Consider the following 17,576-nt stretch of genomic DNA (forward strand, 5'->3'; position numbering starts at 1 on the left):
AAAGTCCCAAGACTGAGTCAGAACAAGAGAGCAAATGCCTGCACTGCTGGGATAACCCATGGCCAAATCCCCCCAAATGAGGAAGCCTGAAAAAGAAAGTGATAAGCAAGATCTAGCCAAGAGTATTGATCATTTATTGACCTCTTACCTGTCACAGCTGAGACAGCCATGGTACACAGAATATCACCATACAATTTGAGAAAGCTTCAACCCGTACAGAATAACACCAGGCTGCAAGCAGCCACCCTTCTTGTTCTCCAGCCCAGCCTTTTATCCCCTCCTGTTGGTGCCCTGCCCCTGTGTGCCCTCTGTTCCCTTTGGTGGCTGCTCAGTGCCCCTGGGCACTCCATGGCTCGTTGCTGTCAGTGCTGCTCACCTGCTGCTCACAGCTGCGCCCACTGGGGATGAGGCTGGGCCAGCCCATTCACAATCACCACACACCGTGTGCCTACACCTGCCTTTCAAAAAAGCCAGTTCATGGAAAAACAGGTTCCATAATAGCTGTCCCTGTGCTGTACAACAGGAGAAGGGACACATGCCAGGGCCTAAAATACATCTCACTTAAATAAAAGTGTAAAGCAGACATAATACTCAGTATATCATGAAGCAAAAGCATGGATGGTGCTTTATCAGATACCACTTTATCAGAGACTTGAGAGATAAGGAGGGGTGAGTGAGTCCCCAGTGTCCTCCATCTGGGACCTCCTCTCTCACCAGCACACAGGGCAGGGGTCCAGCAGAGCTTCAGCTTCCAGCATTTGGTGGCACCTATTTCCCCTGAAACTTTTTCCCCCTGCATGGCATCTGAAGGGAGGTGGGAGCAGTGTGCAGTGCCCCAGAATGCAGCTGGACCCACGTGAGAGCTGCAGTGAAGGGAGCACTGTGGTCTTTGCCTCATCCAAGCTCTGTTAAGGTGAACAGTGGGAAACCCCTGTGGAGAGCTACTTTAGTGGTGATGGTGGCCTCTGATAAACATGCAGAACCATGAGGGAGTGGGGGAGGACAGGCAGCACCAAATCAGAGGTGGAGACACATTCAAGACATCTTCAGTATTTTTAAACTAATGAATCAGGTTACAGGCACTGCAGCAGAATGGGATGGGGCTCTCAGGTACAAGAGCAACAGAATGCCAGCACCACCCCCAGCAAGGGGAGGACTCCAGCCTGGGAGGAGACACTGCATGAAGCATCACCAGTGCCACAACTCGGAACTCAATCTCTCCCAGCAGCCTCTCATACTGCTCACTCCCTGTCACTGCCAAAGGTGAGGAAACCCCATGGAGAACAGGAGGAGGAGCTGGTGGTGGCAGTATCAAAAGTATGGACAGAGACCCCATACTATGTGTGTGCTGGACCAGGACAGGGCAGCCACAGGTGATGGGAACCGGTCAGCTATGAGCTTCAGGGTCCAAACTGTGCAAACTCACCAGGCTGACACCTAACCCTGCACTCAGAGATATATTGTAGGGATGGGCTGTTCTTCAGACAGTAGCACCTTCACAAACCAGGAGTCTCCTTCCTCCCATGAGCAAGGGACGGAGCACTTTGAAAACTTAGGGATTTTCCAGGGCCAGCGGAACATTGTGAACTTCATGTGCCACACTGATCTTGAGGGTAAGGATCAGTTTAACACAACAAACACAGCCAGTTCTGCCAGATTTGGGGAGGCCCTCCTGCCTTCAGCCTGGCAGGTGCTGCAGCCCTTCCAGAGCTGGCTCAGGGCAATTCAATGGCTTTTGTGTTGTAGCAGCCTGGAGGAAGACTCTTCTGGATATCCTCCAGGTTCTTAATATCAGCCAGGATGCCATCGATGCTGCTCTCCAGCGTACGCACCTGGGCCTTCTGCAGGGCAGCTGTCTGCTCCAGCTCTGACATCTCCTCCTTCAGCTGCTTGCTTCTGCTCTGGGCTTTGCTGAAGTTCTCCTCAAGCTGCCTCAGGCCATCCTCATCCACAGCACCAGGCTGGTCTTTGGCACAGAAGGAAAACAAGGAATGGGAAAGCACGCATGGAGGCTGAGGACTAGATCTTCCCAGATACTTCATCCCCACCCTGCTGCCCAGCCTGTTCACAGGCATCACATAATCTAGCTTCCCACTAAACTCCCAGAAGCCCTGCCTAGACCCCAGAGGGGACCTGTCTCCATCCACACCCCACAGAGACGTCACAAAACCTACTCATGAGCCGCAGCAGCTCCTCCAGGGCACTCAGCACCTGCTGCACAGCTGCCCCTGCCTGGCCAGCCTTGTCGTGGACTCTCTGAGCTTCCTGAGCTGTCTGCAGGAGGAAAGGCAGGAGCTGTAAGGTGCAATCAGGCCCACAATCAACAGGGGAGGAGACAAGGCAAGGGAGATGGGAACCCACCTTCTCTATGGCAGCAGCATCTGCCTCAGCCTCAGTGAGCTTCCTCTCAAATGCTTCATCCACTTCCTTGGCCTCCAGCTGCAAGGTGGCCACTGCCTTCTCCAGGGCCAGGACACCATCAGCTGTCTTGTTGGCTTCCTCCCTCAGCCGGGCAATCTCCTGGGGTTGTGTTGAGGAAAAAGCACTTTTAGAGGGCAGAACACAACCAAAATCATTCTGGGTGCACGTTAATAGGGAACTGGTAGAAACTGGTCCTTCTACAAGAGATTCAAAAGATCACAAGCTGTCCTCATGTTCTCCCACCAACATCTCCAGAGATGTTTCTATGCTCATGGCTCAATCCCTCCCCCACACATCAGCAAATCCCTGGGGAATTACAGCACACATCGGGGAGGTGAATCCACAAACACCATTTTGGGACATCACAAGCCTGAGAGTGACTCTGGCTGCAGGAGTAAAAAAATCCCCTTGGTCACTGAAAGGTGGCTACAGTGAGATGCCACAGAGATCCTCATGGAAGAAATGTGTCTGCAGAGATCACCTACAGCCAAACTGTATCTGCAGGACCCACTGTAGAGAAACTTCAGCTCAAAAATCAACCCAAGGGGTCCACCAAGAGGTTGCCAACCATCTCCTCTTATTCCACAGTTTTCCCCTTCCCAATCCTTTTCTGCCAGCAATAGCACCAGAGTCCATCCTCACCTCTTGGATCCCTGTGGTGATTTCTGTCACCTCCTCTGCCACACTGCTGCCTGCCTTGGACTCAGAAGCAGCTCTGCCCACGATCCCTTTGGCTTGGTCTGTCTTCTCCCTGGCAGTGGTGACCATGCTGCTGATAATGGGCAGCCTCCTCATGGCATCTTTGGCTTGCCTCCTCTTGTCACCTGCTTGCAGGTTGAACTCTGGAAGAAACACATGTGGAAATGAAGCCATAGTACCTTTGTGAGATCCCACATGGAAAGGAAAATGAAGGGTTTCTGGGATTCTACCCTTGAGGCTCTTGAGGATCTGTTCCACCTCGTAGAAGGTGGCATTGCCAGTGCTCACGGCTTGCAGGGCTGTGCTCCTGGCAAGGGTAGCTCGGGACAGCAGCTGTGTCAGCTTCTGCAATGCACCAAGGGACACAAAGGGCAGGTGAAGGACATGGTATGGGAGCATCACACAGTCCCAGAGCAGTCTGAGAGGAGCTGGGCTGGAAGACACTCAAGAGTCTGTTCCCAAATGCTTGCTCTTGCCCCTTAATCAAGGCCACCACAGGCTGATCTGCCATCAGAAGCTTGTGCCCATGCTCCTCAACCAGCTCCAGCTCTACCCTGAGTCATTTTAGCTCTAATCTTTGCAGGAGCAGGTCTTCATCCTGCCTTTCATTGAGGAGAATGCAGGTGAGACCCTGCACCATCAGCTCCCTGCCCACACTGAGCTCAGCAGCCCCAAGGAAGGGCCCAATCCTGCACCAGGCAGGCAGAGCTGCCTTTGACAGCCAGACAAGGACATGGTGGGGCCACAGGCACCTCCAAGGCTGCAGCTCCTGCTGGGGATGGGATGAGCCCTCACTGGGCAGCCTCTTACCGCTCTGTGGCCCTCCTGCCCCTGCAGCAGCTCCTTGGCCTCCTGCTCCCACTGCCCCACGCGGCCCCGCAGGCCCCGGTACTGCGACAGGGACGTGTCCACCAGGGCCAGCAGGGCACCCGAGTCCTGCTTCAGCCTCGAGGCTTCCTCCTGAAACACAGACACAGTGAGGCCCCCAGCATCTCCCCAGGGCCCACCAGGAACCAGAGGCAAAGGGGGGAAAGGGTGGGAAGAGGCCTATCTAGGGCTCTCCAACAGGGATGGAGCCCTGGGAAGGGCTGAACTGGTGGCAGGATAAGCAGGGAGGGCATCAGGAAGAGCCAAAGGGGATCTCCAGGCCTGACAGACATGAAGCCCTCACCTGAAAGGAGGTGATGTCCATCTCTGCCAGGCGGGACAGGGAGCTGAGGAGCACCAGGCTGCCCTGATAAGCCGTGTCTGCCTTGGAGGCCATTCCATCAGCATCAGCCTTCAGGCCTCCAACCAGTGACTTGAGCTCCTCATACCTGTACAGATGTGAGGTTGGAGAGCCTGGTGCCAGCCAAGCTGCCAGCCTCCCACCCCAGCACTAATACTACCATCTGCATTGACTTGTTCACGTTCCCTAAAGCTCCACACAGATTTATCACACGTAAAAAGTCCATTACAAACATTTCCTGCATCCCAGCCCCTCCAATGAGCAGGGCATCTGCTGGCTCCTTACTCCTGCTCCAAAATCAGAGCTTGTTTCATACAGCTGAACCCTCACAGGCTCCATGGTGGCTCTGCTGATCCCTGCCCTACCACTGCATGTTTCTCCTGCACATCCCTGTTTAATCTCTTAACTTCCTTCAAGGCCGCTGCTCACATCCCACCCATGGTGTGCAAAGTCCCAGCACCATCGTGGTGGCCTCTGGAGAGGCCAAGTCTGACCAAAGGAGACACCATGGGCTTAAATTCTCCCTTGGGCTAAACCCAGCCCAGATTTTCAACCACATGTGGAAATCATCCCCAGAAGCCTGTTCACACATGTGGTGATGCTTTGCCCAGCTGCAGGCAGGACCTCAGGAGCATTGAGGGCTGTGAGGTGGGAAGCAAACCCTCCACAGAGCTGCTGACCCTCCATCTGCACCCCTCACACACACCAGTGAATTCCCTGCCTCCAGCTGCCCATTCTGCAGCTCAGATGGGGAGGCAGGGAAGGTGGCCTGGATTCTTGGCCATGCCCCGCTCCCCCCCAGGTGCACACAGAGACACAGAGGCCAAGGCAGGCAGTGCTCACCTCCTGGGCAGCCCTGGCAGGGAGCCCTCGGTGCCCTCTCCGCCAGCGGCCGCGCGCAGCAGCTCCAGCGCCTGCCGTGCATCCTCCCGTGCAGCCCTGGCAGCCTGGTCAATGGCATTGGCTACCTGAGTGTGCCTGCAGAGCACACAGGGGGCTTGTCACAAAGGATTCACACCCAGGTTTCCTCCACCATCTTCCTGTACTGCTGCCTTCACTGATTCACCCCCCTGAGAAACAGCACATCTGTGAAGGTGACCTGTATTTGGCTTGCTCTGGGGAGGGCACAAGCTCTCTGTTCCAACTGCATATCCAAGGGGAAACTCTGATCCCAAAGATGCTTCTAAATCACATCCAGTTACATCCTCAAAGGCAGCTGAGGATAAGCCTATAGGGCAGCAAAGACAGTCCAGCAGTTTTATCTTCCCCTGCTCCAGGGCTGGTAACAGTGGGAGCAACTCACCTGTTGGCCAGTCTCAGAGCCTCCTGGGCCAGCAGCAAGAACTGATTGGAACCCCCGGGAAAGCTTGAAGCAGGAATGGTCTGAGGAGGGAGGAAGGAAGAGAGGAGTGAGTGCTCTTCCCTGCTCTCCATCCAATTTGGCAGTGAAAGAGGCAACTACAGCAAGTTAAACCTCCACCGCCCCCAAAGACTCCTGCCAGCTCCTCTTAAAGTCCTGGCCCCAAAGAAAGGACCACCAGAACACCCACATTCACGAAACAACATCTGTAATCCTTTAAATCCTTGCTTTCTCTGTAGATGTTTTCCATCCCTGAGCTGAACCAGGAGTGTGTCACACGGGATGCTCTTACCACCCGAAGGAGAGCAGCGCCGCTGCGATCCAGGTCCAGCCTGGCTCTCTCCAGCAGCTGCTGTGTCTCTTGCACCTGCCTCTCATACTGCCTGCCCAGAGACCTCAGGCTCTCCACTGTTGCCTTGACCTCATCCAGGCGACTCTGGGAGCTGGACCCCTGTCCCTTCATCCTGGCCACACGGCCTTCCAGAGACCTGTCGGAGGCTGGAGAGAAGGAAAGAGAAAGGCTGAAGAAAAACTCGTTGCTGTGCAAAAAGGCCCAGGCAGCAAACCCTCCCTGATACAGCCCAGATGGCCCCATCCCAGGGCGGTGGGCAGGTGGTACCTTGAAGGCTCAGGGTTTCCCTGAGGATGGTCCTCAGCATCTCCTCAGCCTCCAGCATCCTCCCCTCCAGCTCCTGGCTGGTCCCACCGCCAGCTCGCACCTCTGACAGGAGCAGCTCCAGCTGTGCCAGCTGCTGCAGGTAGAGCTCCACCTGCAACCACAGACAGGCATCAGCCAGCAGCACACTAACCCCATGGGGAAAGGCCAGGGGGAATCCAGGGCCACAGTCAGGCCTGAGGACAGGGACCAAAATGAAGGCTCATTTTAGGATGGGACACAAAGGATCAGTTAAATCAGGTACAAAACCAAAGCTTGAATTCACATTTCACTGGCACCACGAGCAGATGCTTGAGGAAGACAGGAGACCCTGAGGGTGAGCAAATCAACACTCCTTGCTGCTAAGTGGCCCTGGGGCTGGCACAGATGCTCACCTGCTCTTTCACCTGGCCATAGCAAGCTGGGCACTCACTCTCTTCACAGCGGGGACCCTCAAAGCCAGGTTTGCAGATGCAGCTCCCGTCACTCCTGCACTTCAGGGGCTCGGCACCAACCGAGTCACAGTCACAGGCTGCAGGTCAGAGTCACACAGGTTCAGGGGATCCGGCCCCACCTCAAGCCACAGCACATCTCTCCCTGCTTTTCCCCTACCATTCAGCCCTGTGCTTTGGTTCCTGCTCACCATTCCCACTTCCCAGCATCCTCCTTCCCATCAAACCACTCCAAAGTCACTCATGGCTTTTCTTCCTCATCCCCAGCTCAGACAGCACCTGGGTCTCACCTCTGCACTTGTCTGAGGGGTCAGAGGCCAGGGGGTTCCCAAAGAAGCCATCCTTGCAGCGGTCACAGTAGAAGCCAGCGGTGTTGTGGAGGCACTTGAGGCACTCTCCGCTGCGGCGGTCGCAGTTACCCACGGCGTTGGGCTCCACGTTGCCATTGCAGTGGCACGGCTGGCAGGGCTGGGAAGCTGCTGGCTCTCCAAAGTAGCCATCAGCACAGTACTCACAATTGGCACCTGGCAAAGGAGACATGGGCAGAAGGTAATGCTTGTGCCTGGGAGGCAGAAGCTGACTCGCTGCTTGTGCCCCACATAAATGGGGGTGTTCAGCCCCATCAGGGCTGGCACCACAGCTGCTCTGCTGCCAGCACCACCACGGCCAACACACAATGCCCCACACATGCTCTTGAAAACTGGGTGCCACAAATTACCTTCTACAAGTCATTCTTTTTTTTTTTCCTTATTTTTTGCTCCACTCCCTCTCCTACCCATCCTTTCTCCATGCATGTTACATTTAGAGGAGAACTTTTCCCAGAGATCTCGGTGTGTTTAGCCAATCCTTGGGGCTCAGACACCCCACTGCCCCAGGAGGGGCAGTGTCACAGATAAGCTGGGCTGAGAGGATGGTGTGAATCTGCCCACTCCAAGCACACCTGTATGAAAAGGCAGAGCAGAAGCAAAAGGGAATTACCAGCAGCTCCAGGAGGGCAGTGGTCACAGATGATCTCCTCACCACCGGGCCCCACGGAGCAGCCCTGGCCGGGCCCACAGGGGCAGGGCCTGCAGCTGTGGGGCTGCCGGGGGTCCCGGTAGGAGCCGAAGGGGCAGCTGGCACCATTGCCCACGTGTTCATCTCCTGAGTAACATTCACCTGGAGGAGCAAGGAGAGGGCTCAGGGCAGTTTGCTTACACTTCCGGTGGGACATCCTCCAGCTCTGCAGCCACAGCAACAACAGCACCCACGGTCCAGCAAACTCCATGAGATCTCTTCAGATCCCCAGCATGCCCACATCGTGCACATCATAAAATCATGAAATGGTTAGCGTTGGAAGGGACCTTAAAGGTCATCTAGTCCAACTGCCCTGCAACAGACAAGGACTTCTTCAACTAAACCAGATTGCTCAAGCTCTATCCAGCCTGAGGCACTGCCATGCTTAACTTTGAAATAAGAAGTCACCAGTGAAGAAATACTGCTATCTGGGCAGCAGGAGATGGTTTTTCTCTCTCCCAAATGCATCCAATTTGTTCCAAATGCATCTGACACAGTGCTTCCAGACACTGGGGAGTTTTGTCTTGGATGCTCCCCACATTTCAGACCCAAGTCACAGATTTATGATCACAGACAGAATCTCAGAATCACAGACTCATTAAGACTGGAAAAGCCCTCCAACACCATTGAGTTCAACCTGTGGCAGATTCCCACCTTGTCAACCAGCCCAGAGCACTGAGTGACACATCCAGTCCCTCCCTGGACACCTCCAGGGATGATGGCTCCACCACCTCCCTGGGCAGCCCCTTACAATATCTAATGACACTTCCATGAAGAAATTTCTGTGAACCCAGTGATCTCAGCTCCCCACAGCCCTATTCTCAGGACACAGGCAGCCTCTCTGCATTCCCATCCAGTCCACAAGCACAGCTGGCGTTTCTTACCGGTGTCAGAATCGCAGGTTCCTCCCCCCTGGCAGTTGCAGGGCACGCAGGAGCTGAAGGGCCCCTGGCTGGGGATGTCTCTGCGGTATCCAGGGGCACAGCTCTGGCAGAACTGCCCGTGGTACCCCGCCGGGCACTGGCAGCGCTCCACCCATGGCGCCGGGACACCGGGCACGGGCTGTGCTGACATCAGGGTGACATTGTCGAGGTAGCCGGTGCCTGCAGGGGAGTAGGGACAGTGACCCCTGGGGACAGCGGCTCCACCCGCCCGGCCCCACAGCCAGCACCGGCACAGGGGGCACATTCCACTGCAGTGCCCACAGCAAGTGGAGCAGTCACATCTGTTGCTATCCTGCTCAATCTCTTTGCTATTTAATTCTGCCCCCTTGGAGCACTTACTGTTTTTATCTTTTAATAAATTCTAGCAAAGGTGTATCCATCTCCACCAACTAGGAGAAGCCAGCCTTGTCAGCTCCCTCTGCACTTACTGTACTCTCCAAAGGTGGCTCGGATCCAGAGGGCTGTCAGGTTTCCCAGCAGCCTGCGAAATTCAAAGTGATTCAGTCTCGGGCTCCACTTGCTGCTGGGGTGCTCATCCAGCCTGCCAGGGAGAGGGGGGACGTGGAACTGGTTCAAAAAACTGAGATGTCTCTTCCGAAAAACACAACATTCCTCACCCATCTGCCACCTGGGAGCTCAAGGGTTTGGGCAACGATGTCCATGCATGCAACTGATCCAGAGCTGAGAACTCAACCCAAGCTCAAGCCATATTTTTTCCTGCCCCTCTCACAAAGTAACCTCCTTATCCAGGACAGAAGCACCTGAGATGCACCCAGCCCAAACCAGGCAGCCATTTACCACCACCAAGGGACCACAGCTGAATCCAGGACCTCCTTGAAGCTTCAGCCATTCTTGCTCCCCCTGCCCCAAGCACCCCAGCTTCCCCCTTTACCTGAACGTGTACACGTGGCTGACACCGCAGGGCAGGGCCTCTCCCTGGGGCAGGAAGGGGGCAGTGACTCTCAGGCCGTGTCCCTCCAGGACCACATCGTGTGGGGATGGCTGCTGGCCCCCCCGGTCCAGGCGGTAACCAAAGGAGAGTGTCTGCCCATAGCTCAGCTGCTGGTTCCCAAGGAATTTCGCTGCAGAGGGAAAATCAAAGGCTTAAAATCTTTCCTTCCTCCTAAAGGCTCAGTTCATGGGACCAGCGCTAGCAAGGGTTCACTCTGGCCACCACTGACCCCACACCTACCAGGTGCCATGAAGTATATTGGCTCTGATGTCCTTGCTGCTATGAAGGCATCCTGGTGGTGTGGGGACCACTGGAGCTGGGCTGGGGAGCCGCTCTCATGGACCCCTCGCCAGCCCTCAGCACCTGGAGCACAAACAAGGAGCAGTCAGTGTGGAGAGGGAAGGTGTTTCCAGGATTCCAGCAACTTTCTTGAGCTGTGTCTTATCAAAGCTCTCCAGCTTCCCACCCTGACCTCTGGGCACAGTTATCCCTGTGCCCACACATCTGTAAATCAGCCTGGCTGGGCACAGAGGCCTCTTTCCAAGTGGCAGGAAAGACATAATGAAGAAATTCTATGCTCCCCTCAACCCTTGGACTATACTTCTGCCTGTGACCAAGCCATGCCATCACAGCAAGGTTGCTGCAGCCACAGGCAGGATGGATGAGCACCCAAGGAGCAAGCACAGCCCAAGGCTGACTTCCAGCAGGGTTGGGATCCACGTGGTTCCTCCAGCCCACTAAAGAGCAGGGATGGCAAGTACACATGGCCAGGAGCCATGGGGATGTCCTGCTTGGGCTTCACCTTGCTGGAAGGTGGAGGTGATGTTGTGGACACTGTGGGTGTCCGCACTGACACACGTGTCCGAGTGCCCGTAGCAGAAGCAGGGGGAGCATCCTGCAGGGTTTCTGGCATCCAGGTTGTAGAAGTGTCGCTTGCACCTGGGAAAATGCAAGAAGGTGACAATGTTCAAGTGATTTTCTCCTTTTACTGGCCCACACAACCATCCCTGTGATGCAATACAGCCATCAGCAGGGTTTAAGGTCATCACTGGGCTGGTGAGATGGGCACATGAAATGGCTTTGACCAGAGAGAGGACAGGGCTAGATTGGATACTGGGAAGAATTTGTCCTGTGAGGGTGCTGAGGGACTGGCCCAGGTTGCCCAGAGAAGCTGTGGCTGCCCCATCCCTGGCAGTGTCCAAGGCCAGGCTGGACAGGGCTGGGAGCAACCCGGGATAGTGGGAGGTGTCCCAGCCCATGGCAGGGGGTGGCATGGGATGAGCTCTAACATCCTTTCCAACCCCAACCATTCTAAGGCTTGGTGGACTTGGGAAGTGACTGCAGAGAGAAGGAGGCAGTGCCAGGCAGTGTCCAGCACGTGCTCCAGCCCCTCACCTCTGGCAGAGCTCCCCAGTGACGCTCTCCTTGCAGACACAGTGGCCGGAGTGACAGCCGCCCACACTGCCCGCGGGGTCACACTCACACTGCAGGCTCCTGCAAAGGCACAGCACCAACTTCTACCTGGCATTCCAGCTTGGCCTGGGAGCCAGTGCTTTCTGCTGCCACACGAGACAGCAGAGAACCCTCCCAGATACCATTCCCATGCAAGAAGTGGGGAAATAAGCTGCACAGCCACCTCTTTCCAGAATCTGCCGCTCTGTGGGTGCCAGGTTGAGCCAGTGCCCATTGCTACTGCTACAGGGCATCCCAGAGCATCAGACCCACCCACAAGCTCAAAGTGAAGCTCCACAGAGCTTAATAAACCCTGGCTGAGTTTAATAGAGCTTGGCTGAGCTCCAGCAAGCAGCAGCACCCCGGGGAGGCTTGGGCAGGAGGCCTGGCCAGGACTGCAGGCAGCCCGACACTCTTTGCCTGCCAGCAGCCCCAAAGGAGTAATGGCAGGCTGAGGTGAGGAAGAAGAGGACACAGCTGAGGAAGCCAGATCAGAAACATTTCTAAAGGTGTTTAAACAGGGCTTCATGAAAAGAAAGGGGTTGGTTTTTGCATACACATCTCCTTGTGAGTGGCACCAACATGAGGCGGCCCCACTATGGGCAGGTTTTGTTTTACAGGGCTGTAGCTTGTTGTGCATTATCTGGGCAATGAAGCCATCGCCTCAGAGAGTGGCCAATTCAGATTCTGATGGTGTGGCAGGACACCAAGCCCTACAGGTTGACAGGGAGGCCCAGCCTCACTCAAGCCACTCTCTCCTAGCACGGTTGGCTTAAGTTTAAACACGAGCTGCTATGAAACCAGCCCTGCTCCCCCTGCAGGGGCTGTTCTCAGCCAGCACAGGCCCCAGGAGAGCTCTGGAGGCTGGCCCTCCCTCTGGCCCCATGGCACCGATGGTGGCAGCACTCACTGCCCGCTCCTCCTGCAGCCTGCCTCGGACAGGGACTCGAAGCCCGGCTGGCACTGGTCACACTTGTCCCCCATCACTCCAGGCTTGCAGCTGCACCGGCCATCGCTGTCACACTGTGGGCCAAGGGAACCTGCAGGGAGACAGGAGGGAGAGGCTGGGACGGGCACCTTCCAACCCACACCACTCTGAGAGTTTGCAATTACTTCAGAGGGCAGGTGGGTCTTGAAACCTGTGCTCTGGTAGGCAGGGGCTCAGAGCCTGCCCTGCCCAGGGGGTGCCCTGAGCCCCAGAGCCCAGGCAGGGCTGTGCACGTACCCCAGGGGTGGCAGAGGCAGGGCAGGCAGCAGAGCCCCCTGTGCTGTCGGTAGAAGCCCTGCTGGCAGCGCTCACAGCGCGCGCCCTCCGTGTGGCCCTGGCAGCCCAGGCAGCGGAAGCCGTTCCCCGTGTCCCGCAGGAGCTGCCAGTCAAAGATGCACTGCCTGGACATCCCGTTGCAGTCACACACTGCGGAGAGGAGAGTAGAGACGCGTCTCAGGTGGTGCAGCAGTCCCACCCTGAGGGGCAGGGAGCAGGGTGCAGGTGCTGCAAACCTCCCCTTCCTGCCCTGCCACAGCGAGCTGCTGTGCTTGTCCCCGTGTCTGTGTCCATCAGCCACCCCAGTGCCACCCATGTCCACATCCCCACACGGGGGAGGAATGCCCCATTTCACTGCTGAGGATGGACAGACCCAAGCCAAGAAGCTGCAATCCACACAACAGCACTACCAGGGCTGTTCTCCATCCTTCCACAGGTCTTGCAACAACCAGGACACTGAATAAGCAGAGGTGTTTAAAAAACCCAGTCTTGTCCTGAGAAAAGCACAGGCAACCTTACTTATAAGAAAAGGGAAAGTTTCCTGAAGTTATCCTTTGTTTCACCTGGCCAGGAGTGAGTTGAGTAGGAAAAGCTCAACCAACTTCCACCAGGTCCCCCCAGCCAGGTCTGCAGTGCAGGGTGATGGGGAGTGGTCTGTGGTCCAAGGAGCTTGGTGGAAGTGTGCCAGCCACAAGGGGGATTAACAAAAAAGGTTTGGATGGGATTGGACTCCACCCTCCCTCATTGTGAAGAAAAGCTGCAGCTCCCACACTGCTGCATGAGGGATGGCAGGAGGAACAGGCGTGAGATTCTGCATTCCTCTGCAGCCAAGACAGATCATCCCTCTGGACATCAGACTCAGGCATCTCACCAGATGTGCCTGCTCCAGCACCCCACTGCCTTGTCCAGCTGCTCCCTTGTAGCCACCTTGCACCTCCTTGGCAGTCCCTCAGTGGCCAGAACTGGAACATTTAATGCTGAGGACCTTTACTCCAGACAAGCTCCTCAGGATCACTGAGGGGACCAGGCACAGATGAGAGAATGGCTGGCAAAGACAGGCAGGAGAAATAAACATCCCAAGGGAAAAGCCAGGTACTCAGGGGCACAGAGCCTGCTGAGGAACTGCTCCAGACCAACCTGATGCTGCCATGGGTGTCTCAACCTCCCTCTGAGGAGCTCTACTCACTGCTTGGGAGAGGAAAGGCCATTCCCAGCTACCCAACCCCTGCCCAGGTCACCTCTGAGAGCACAGGAGGGGGAGACAGCCCAAAACCGGGCAGAATCCTGCTGCACGGATACAGACAGTGTCCTGTGCCCGTACACACTGAGCCGCCTCCTCCTTCCCAGCCCTGTCCTGGCACAGCTCAGCCGCAGGGCACAAGGTCCCTGTGCTCTGCACTGTGATTCCTGGGGCCAGGCACAGCCTCCTGCTCCCCGCTCACACCTGGGCGCCGCCCTCCCACACACCCATCGGCGCCGCATTCCGAGGGAGGCACTCGGGAGCCTCTGCCAAGGGAGAGCTGACCTCATGCGCCAGCAAACAGCGAGAGAGGCTTCTCCAGCTCCAGCAAGCACAGCTCTTCCCTCCCAGTCTGGCTGCAGGAGTCTGAGACCGAGCTCAGGAGATCTTCTACCAGCCTAACCTGCGGGGAGGGGACCTGTGGGTACACAATTCCTGCCTCCAGGGCTTGGGAAAGCAACTCCAGCCTCAGAGAGCACCACCAGTGACCAAAGAGCATGGACAACACAAAGGACCACTGGAGAGCAGCAGTGTGAGACTTTCTTTCAGTCTTTGTGCTCACCTTTGCAGCAGAAAGATCCCACTTGGGTTGATCCCACTCCCCATCCCTCTACACTCCAGCTAGATCTCAAGTTGGAAGGACAAATAAGGATCTCTGAGTTGAACTCCACCCATGCATCACCCTACGCAATCCAGAGGATTTACTGGCTTGCTAAATTACAGGCATGAGCACCATTCCCCCAAGGAAGGAAAACCTTTCTTGGAGTGTTTCTCTGCTGCTGCAGCATGTCAGGAACCAGCTCTCCAGCCCTGGAATAAATTCGTGTCTCGCTGATTCAAAGCCATTTATGGCACTGTGGCAAGTTAGTGCCACCACTGCACTGGAGTGCCTGCTCCTGGTGTTCTCCCAGAAACCCAGCAGCTCAGGCAGGCTAATCCTTACCTAGAGCAAGGCACTGGAATTGATAACAAGATGGAGCAGGAAGGAGCTGCTGGAGCATGAGGACCAACTGATCACTTCTCTATCCAGGTGCCCCGAGGCTCTGCTCTGAGATCACCCATGGAAAAGATCAGGTTCCCTTGGAGGAAAAGCTTTGCAGCTGGATTTCTTCAGTGCTATGTCAGGATGCAGGAGATCCATGGCACACACTCAGCAGGATGTCATTCTCCCAGCTCCCACCCAAGAAGAAAGCATGAAAAGTGCTTGATGGCTGTGCTCAGATGAATTCTGACATCAGAAAGCCTTGGAGAAGAAGACAGGCAGCTTCAGGCTTCCTAAACTGTCACCTTAAATTCACAAAACCAGGCAATGAGGGTGGCCCTGGGTCTGTGAGGATCTGACAGCCCTGTACAGATGAGCCAGCCTGCAAAGATCCCTCCCTCCATCAGGAGAAGGACAGAGCTCTGCGTGCAGTGAAGGCTCCATGTCAATAGAGCCATTCCCTGCTCCTGGGACAGTGACCCCAAGGCTGTGCCATCTGCTGCTCCAGGGCTGGCTGTCCCCAGTGCCCACCTTCACAGCTTCTCACTGCAGGAACACCTGCCTGGGGCTCCATCAGCACACTCAGTCACACCACTGAACCCACTTGAATTTTTATGCTGCACCATAAGACCACAGCTGTTACCAACCACTGGCTTTACATACACACAGAAACGGGTTCAAGAGTCCCTGGGAAAGCAGCACTTTCCCACACACTGCCAGGAAGGAGCGGAGGAAGAATTGATATCAGTATTTTAAAATGTAGATGTAATTAGGGTGATGTAATAATTAACCCAAGTAGTGTGTACAGCAAAACAGATTTTTTTTTTCTTTTGAAAAAAACCCAAACCAAAACACTTATTCAGCACTTACTTCCCATTGCACCAAACTCAAAACTAATAAAATTTAACTTCGAGCCCAGAAAGCTTATTTCAGAACATCAGTACTGGGGTGAAAAAAAAATTAAATCACTTAGTATTTACAAAATCACACTGTATTTACAAAATACATGCAAAAATCTGATTTTGGCCAAACATACCCATCTCCAGACTACAGGCCAATGAAACTGAAATTCAAATAGCTGAATTACCACTGGGCTGAACAGGTTTAAATCTCCCTCCGTGACACTCTGCACTCCATGAGCTTTGCATGTCCCAGAGGATCTGCATTTTTAAAGCTGTGGACTGCAGGAGACTCCTGTCTCTCTTAGGATGCAGCAGGACTGTGGGACTTTGTGAGTTCCACAGACTCACAAAACACCCAAACACCGCCACATTATTACAGCAAACTGGATTCTGGATGCTCTTCCCCAGGCTTGGGGAAGGATTTGGTTCCAGCAGTGATGGGCAGATCAGCCACCGCCTGGGGGATGCTTGTGCCCACACCCACATCCCACCTGGGAGCAAAGCCCTGCACCGACAGCAGGAAGGTAACTGCACACAAATGAGTTATTGAAAAGGGATGCCAGTGACAAAACTGACAGAAACTGACAAAATTATTTATGGTGGAGGAAAACTAACCTCGGAGGAAAGCTAAGAAGCACCTTCAGATCCAGTACCAATCCCGAAGGCAGGAGGGGAAGAGTGCCCCATCAGGGTGTCCCGCACCCCAGCCAGATTCCAGCTCCCGGCCCTCTCCAGCATGGAGAGCTCCGAGCCGATCAGCGGCGGGAGCAGGGCAGGAAAAGCCGCTCCAGAGCCCCATCCCCATCCCCGGCCCCGGGCTCACCTTGTCCCCCGTGTGCGCCGCGGGCCGCGGGCAGCAGGGCCAGGCAGGCCAGGGGGAGCAGCCAGCGCTGGGCCATGGCCGGTGCCCACAGCAGCAGCAGCAGCAGCAGCAGGGCCCGTCCCGGCGGGCTCCGCACCCGCTGCCAGCTCCGTGCCTTTTTTTGGGGCGTTTTTTATCGCTGCCCCACCTGAGTCACTCCCAACAGGAAGAGCGGCCGTGACTCACGGCAGAGCCCAACCCAGGCAGCGCAGGGAGCCCGGCCCCAGCGGGACAGGGGCACTGACGGGCACAGCACCCTCTGCGAGCACCCCCGGAGAGCCCCCTCACCCTCCTGGGGGGACCAAAGCCCTCTGAAGCTCCTGCCCACCCTCCTGCGGGGATCACACCCCCCTGCAGCTCCTGCCCACCCTGCTGGGGAGATCACACACTGCTGCAGCTCCTGCCCATCCTCCTGCGGGGATCACACCCCCCTGCAGCTCCTGCCCACCCTCCTGCCCGTCCCGCCCCGCCGCGGGGCTGGCTGGGGACGGCCGGGCTGTCCGGGCACGCCAGAGGCTTGCAGGGAACAAAGTGGAGCAGGATGAGCTCACGGAACCTGCGGAGGGTGGATGGGGGCTGCCTGCTCCAAGCCAGGTCCAGCCAGCCAGCCAGCCTGCTCGTTTACAGGTGACTAGCAGGACTGGGGATGCAAAGAGACCCAAGAACAGCTTAAATAAATGCCCAGAAAACAAATCCTGATTGGGCTTTACCAGATAACCATCAAGTTCAGGAAATCCCCGGACCTAGAAATGAGCTGGAGGTGAAAATCATCAGACATATTTGTCCACTTTTGCTCCCGAGATGGAAAGTCAGCTTAGATGGGTCCTTGGCCTCACCCACTACATTATTTTTACGCTAGAAGAAGGATGAGGAGAGGAGACAGAGTGGGGAGAAATGCTTGTCTGAGGCTGCTGACAGGGCCAGGAAGATGCCAGGCTCCACAGTCCCAGGTCCATTAGCACTTTGCTCTCAAGGACAGCTGACAAGCCACACAGGGCATGAAGGCCAGTTCCAGCTCACTCCTTGCCTTTGCCTTGCAGGAGGACATGACCACTTCTACAGGGAAACAGAGCAATCTGGAGGCAGGGGTTCTCCACATCCCACACA

General features: G+C 55.8%; 1 protein-coding gene across 1 annotated transcript; it reads right to left on the reverse strand.

Moving 5' to 3' along the window:
* Nucleotides 1-316: 316 nt before the first annotated feature.
* On the reverse strand, nt 317-16,506 carry LAMC2 (laminin subunit gamma 2). Its single transcript, XM_058809011.1, has 23 exons — nt 16,431-16,506; nt 12,445-12,633; nt 12,130-12,259; nt 11,163-11,261; nt 10,570-10,706; nt 10,008-10,130; nt 9,708-9,897; nt 9,244-9,356; nt 8,756-8,974; nt 7,794-7,973; nt 7,106-7,339; nt 6,759-6,895; nt 6,328-6,478; nt 6,001-6,206; nt 5,652-5,731; nt 5,192-5,326; nt 4,292-4,436; nt 3,931-4,080; nt 3,351-3,465; nt 3,064-3,263; nt 2,362-2,520; nt 2,175-2,274; nt 317-1,966 (listed from the first exon to the last, which is right to left on the reverse strand). The coding sequence occupies exons 1-23, from the start codon at nt 16,504-16,506 to the stop codon at nt 1,716-1,718; spliced, it is 3,519 nt and encodes a 1,172-aa protein (XP_058664994.1). The 3' UTR covers nt 317-1,715.
* Nucleotides 16,507-17,576: the final 1,070 nt, after the last annotated feature.

Source organism: Ammospiza caudacuta, chromosome 7 (assembly GCF_027887145.1).
Source record: "Ammospiza caudacuta isolate bAmmCau1 chromosome 7, bAmmCau1.pri, whole genome shotgun sequence".
In the NCBI taxonomy this organism is placed as follows: Eukaryota; Metazoa; Chordata; class Aves; order Passeriformes; family Passerellidae; genus Ammospiza; species Ammospiza caudacuta.

Excerpts from the sequence above, each read along its gene's own strand:
- LAMC2 (XM_058809011.1), bottom strand. The coding sequence starts at position 16,506 with ATGGCCCAGCGCTGGCTGCTCCCCCTGGCCTGCCTGGCCCTGCTGCCC. Across the intron at positions 6,207-6,327 it reads GGAAACCCTGAGCCTTCAAG|CCTCCGACAGGTCTCTGGAA; the intron begins GTACCACCTGCC and ends CCTTCTCTCCAG. Across the intron at positions 3,264-3,350 it reads GATCCTCAAGAGCCTCAAGG|AGTTCAACCTGCAAGCAGGT; the intron begins GTAGAATCCCAG and ends TGTTTCTTCCAG.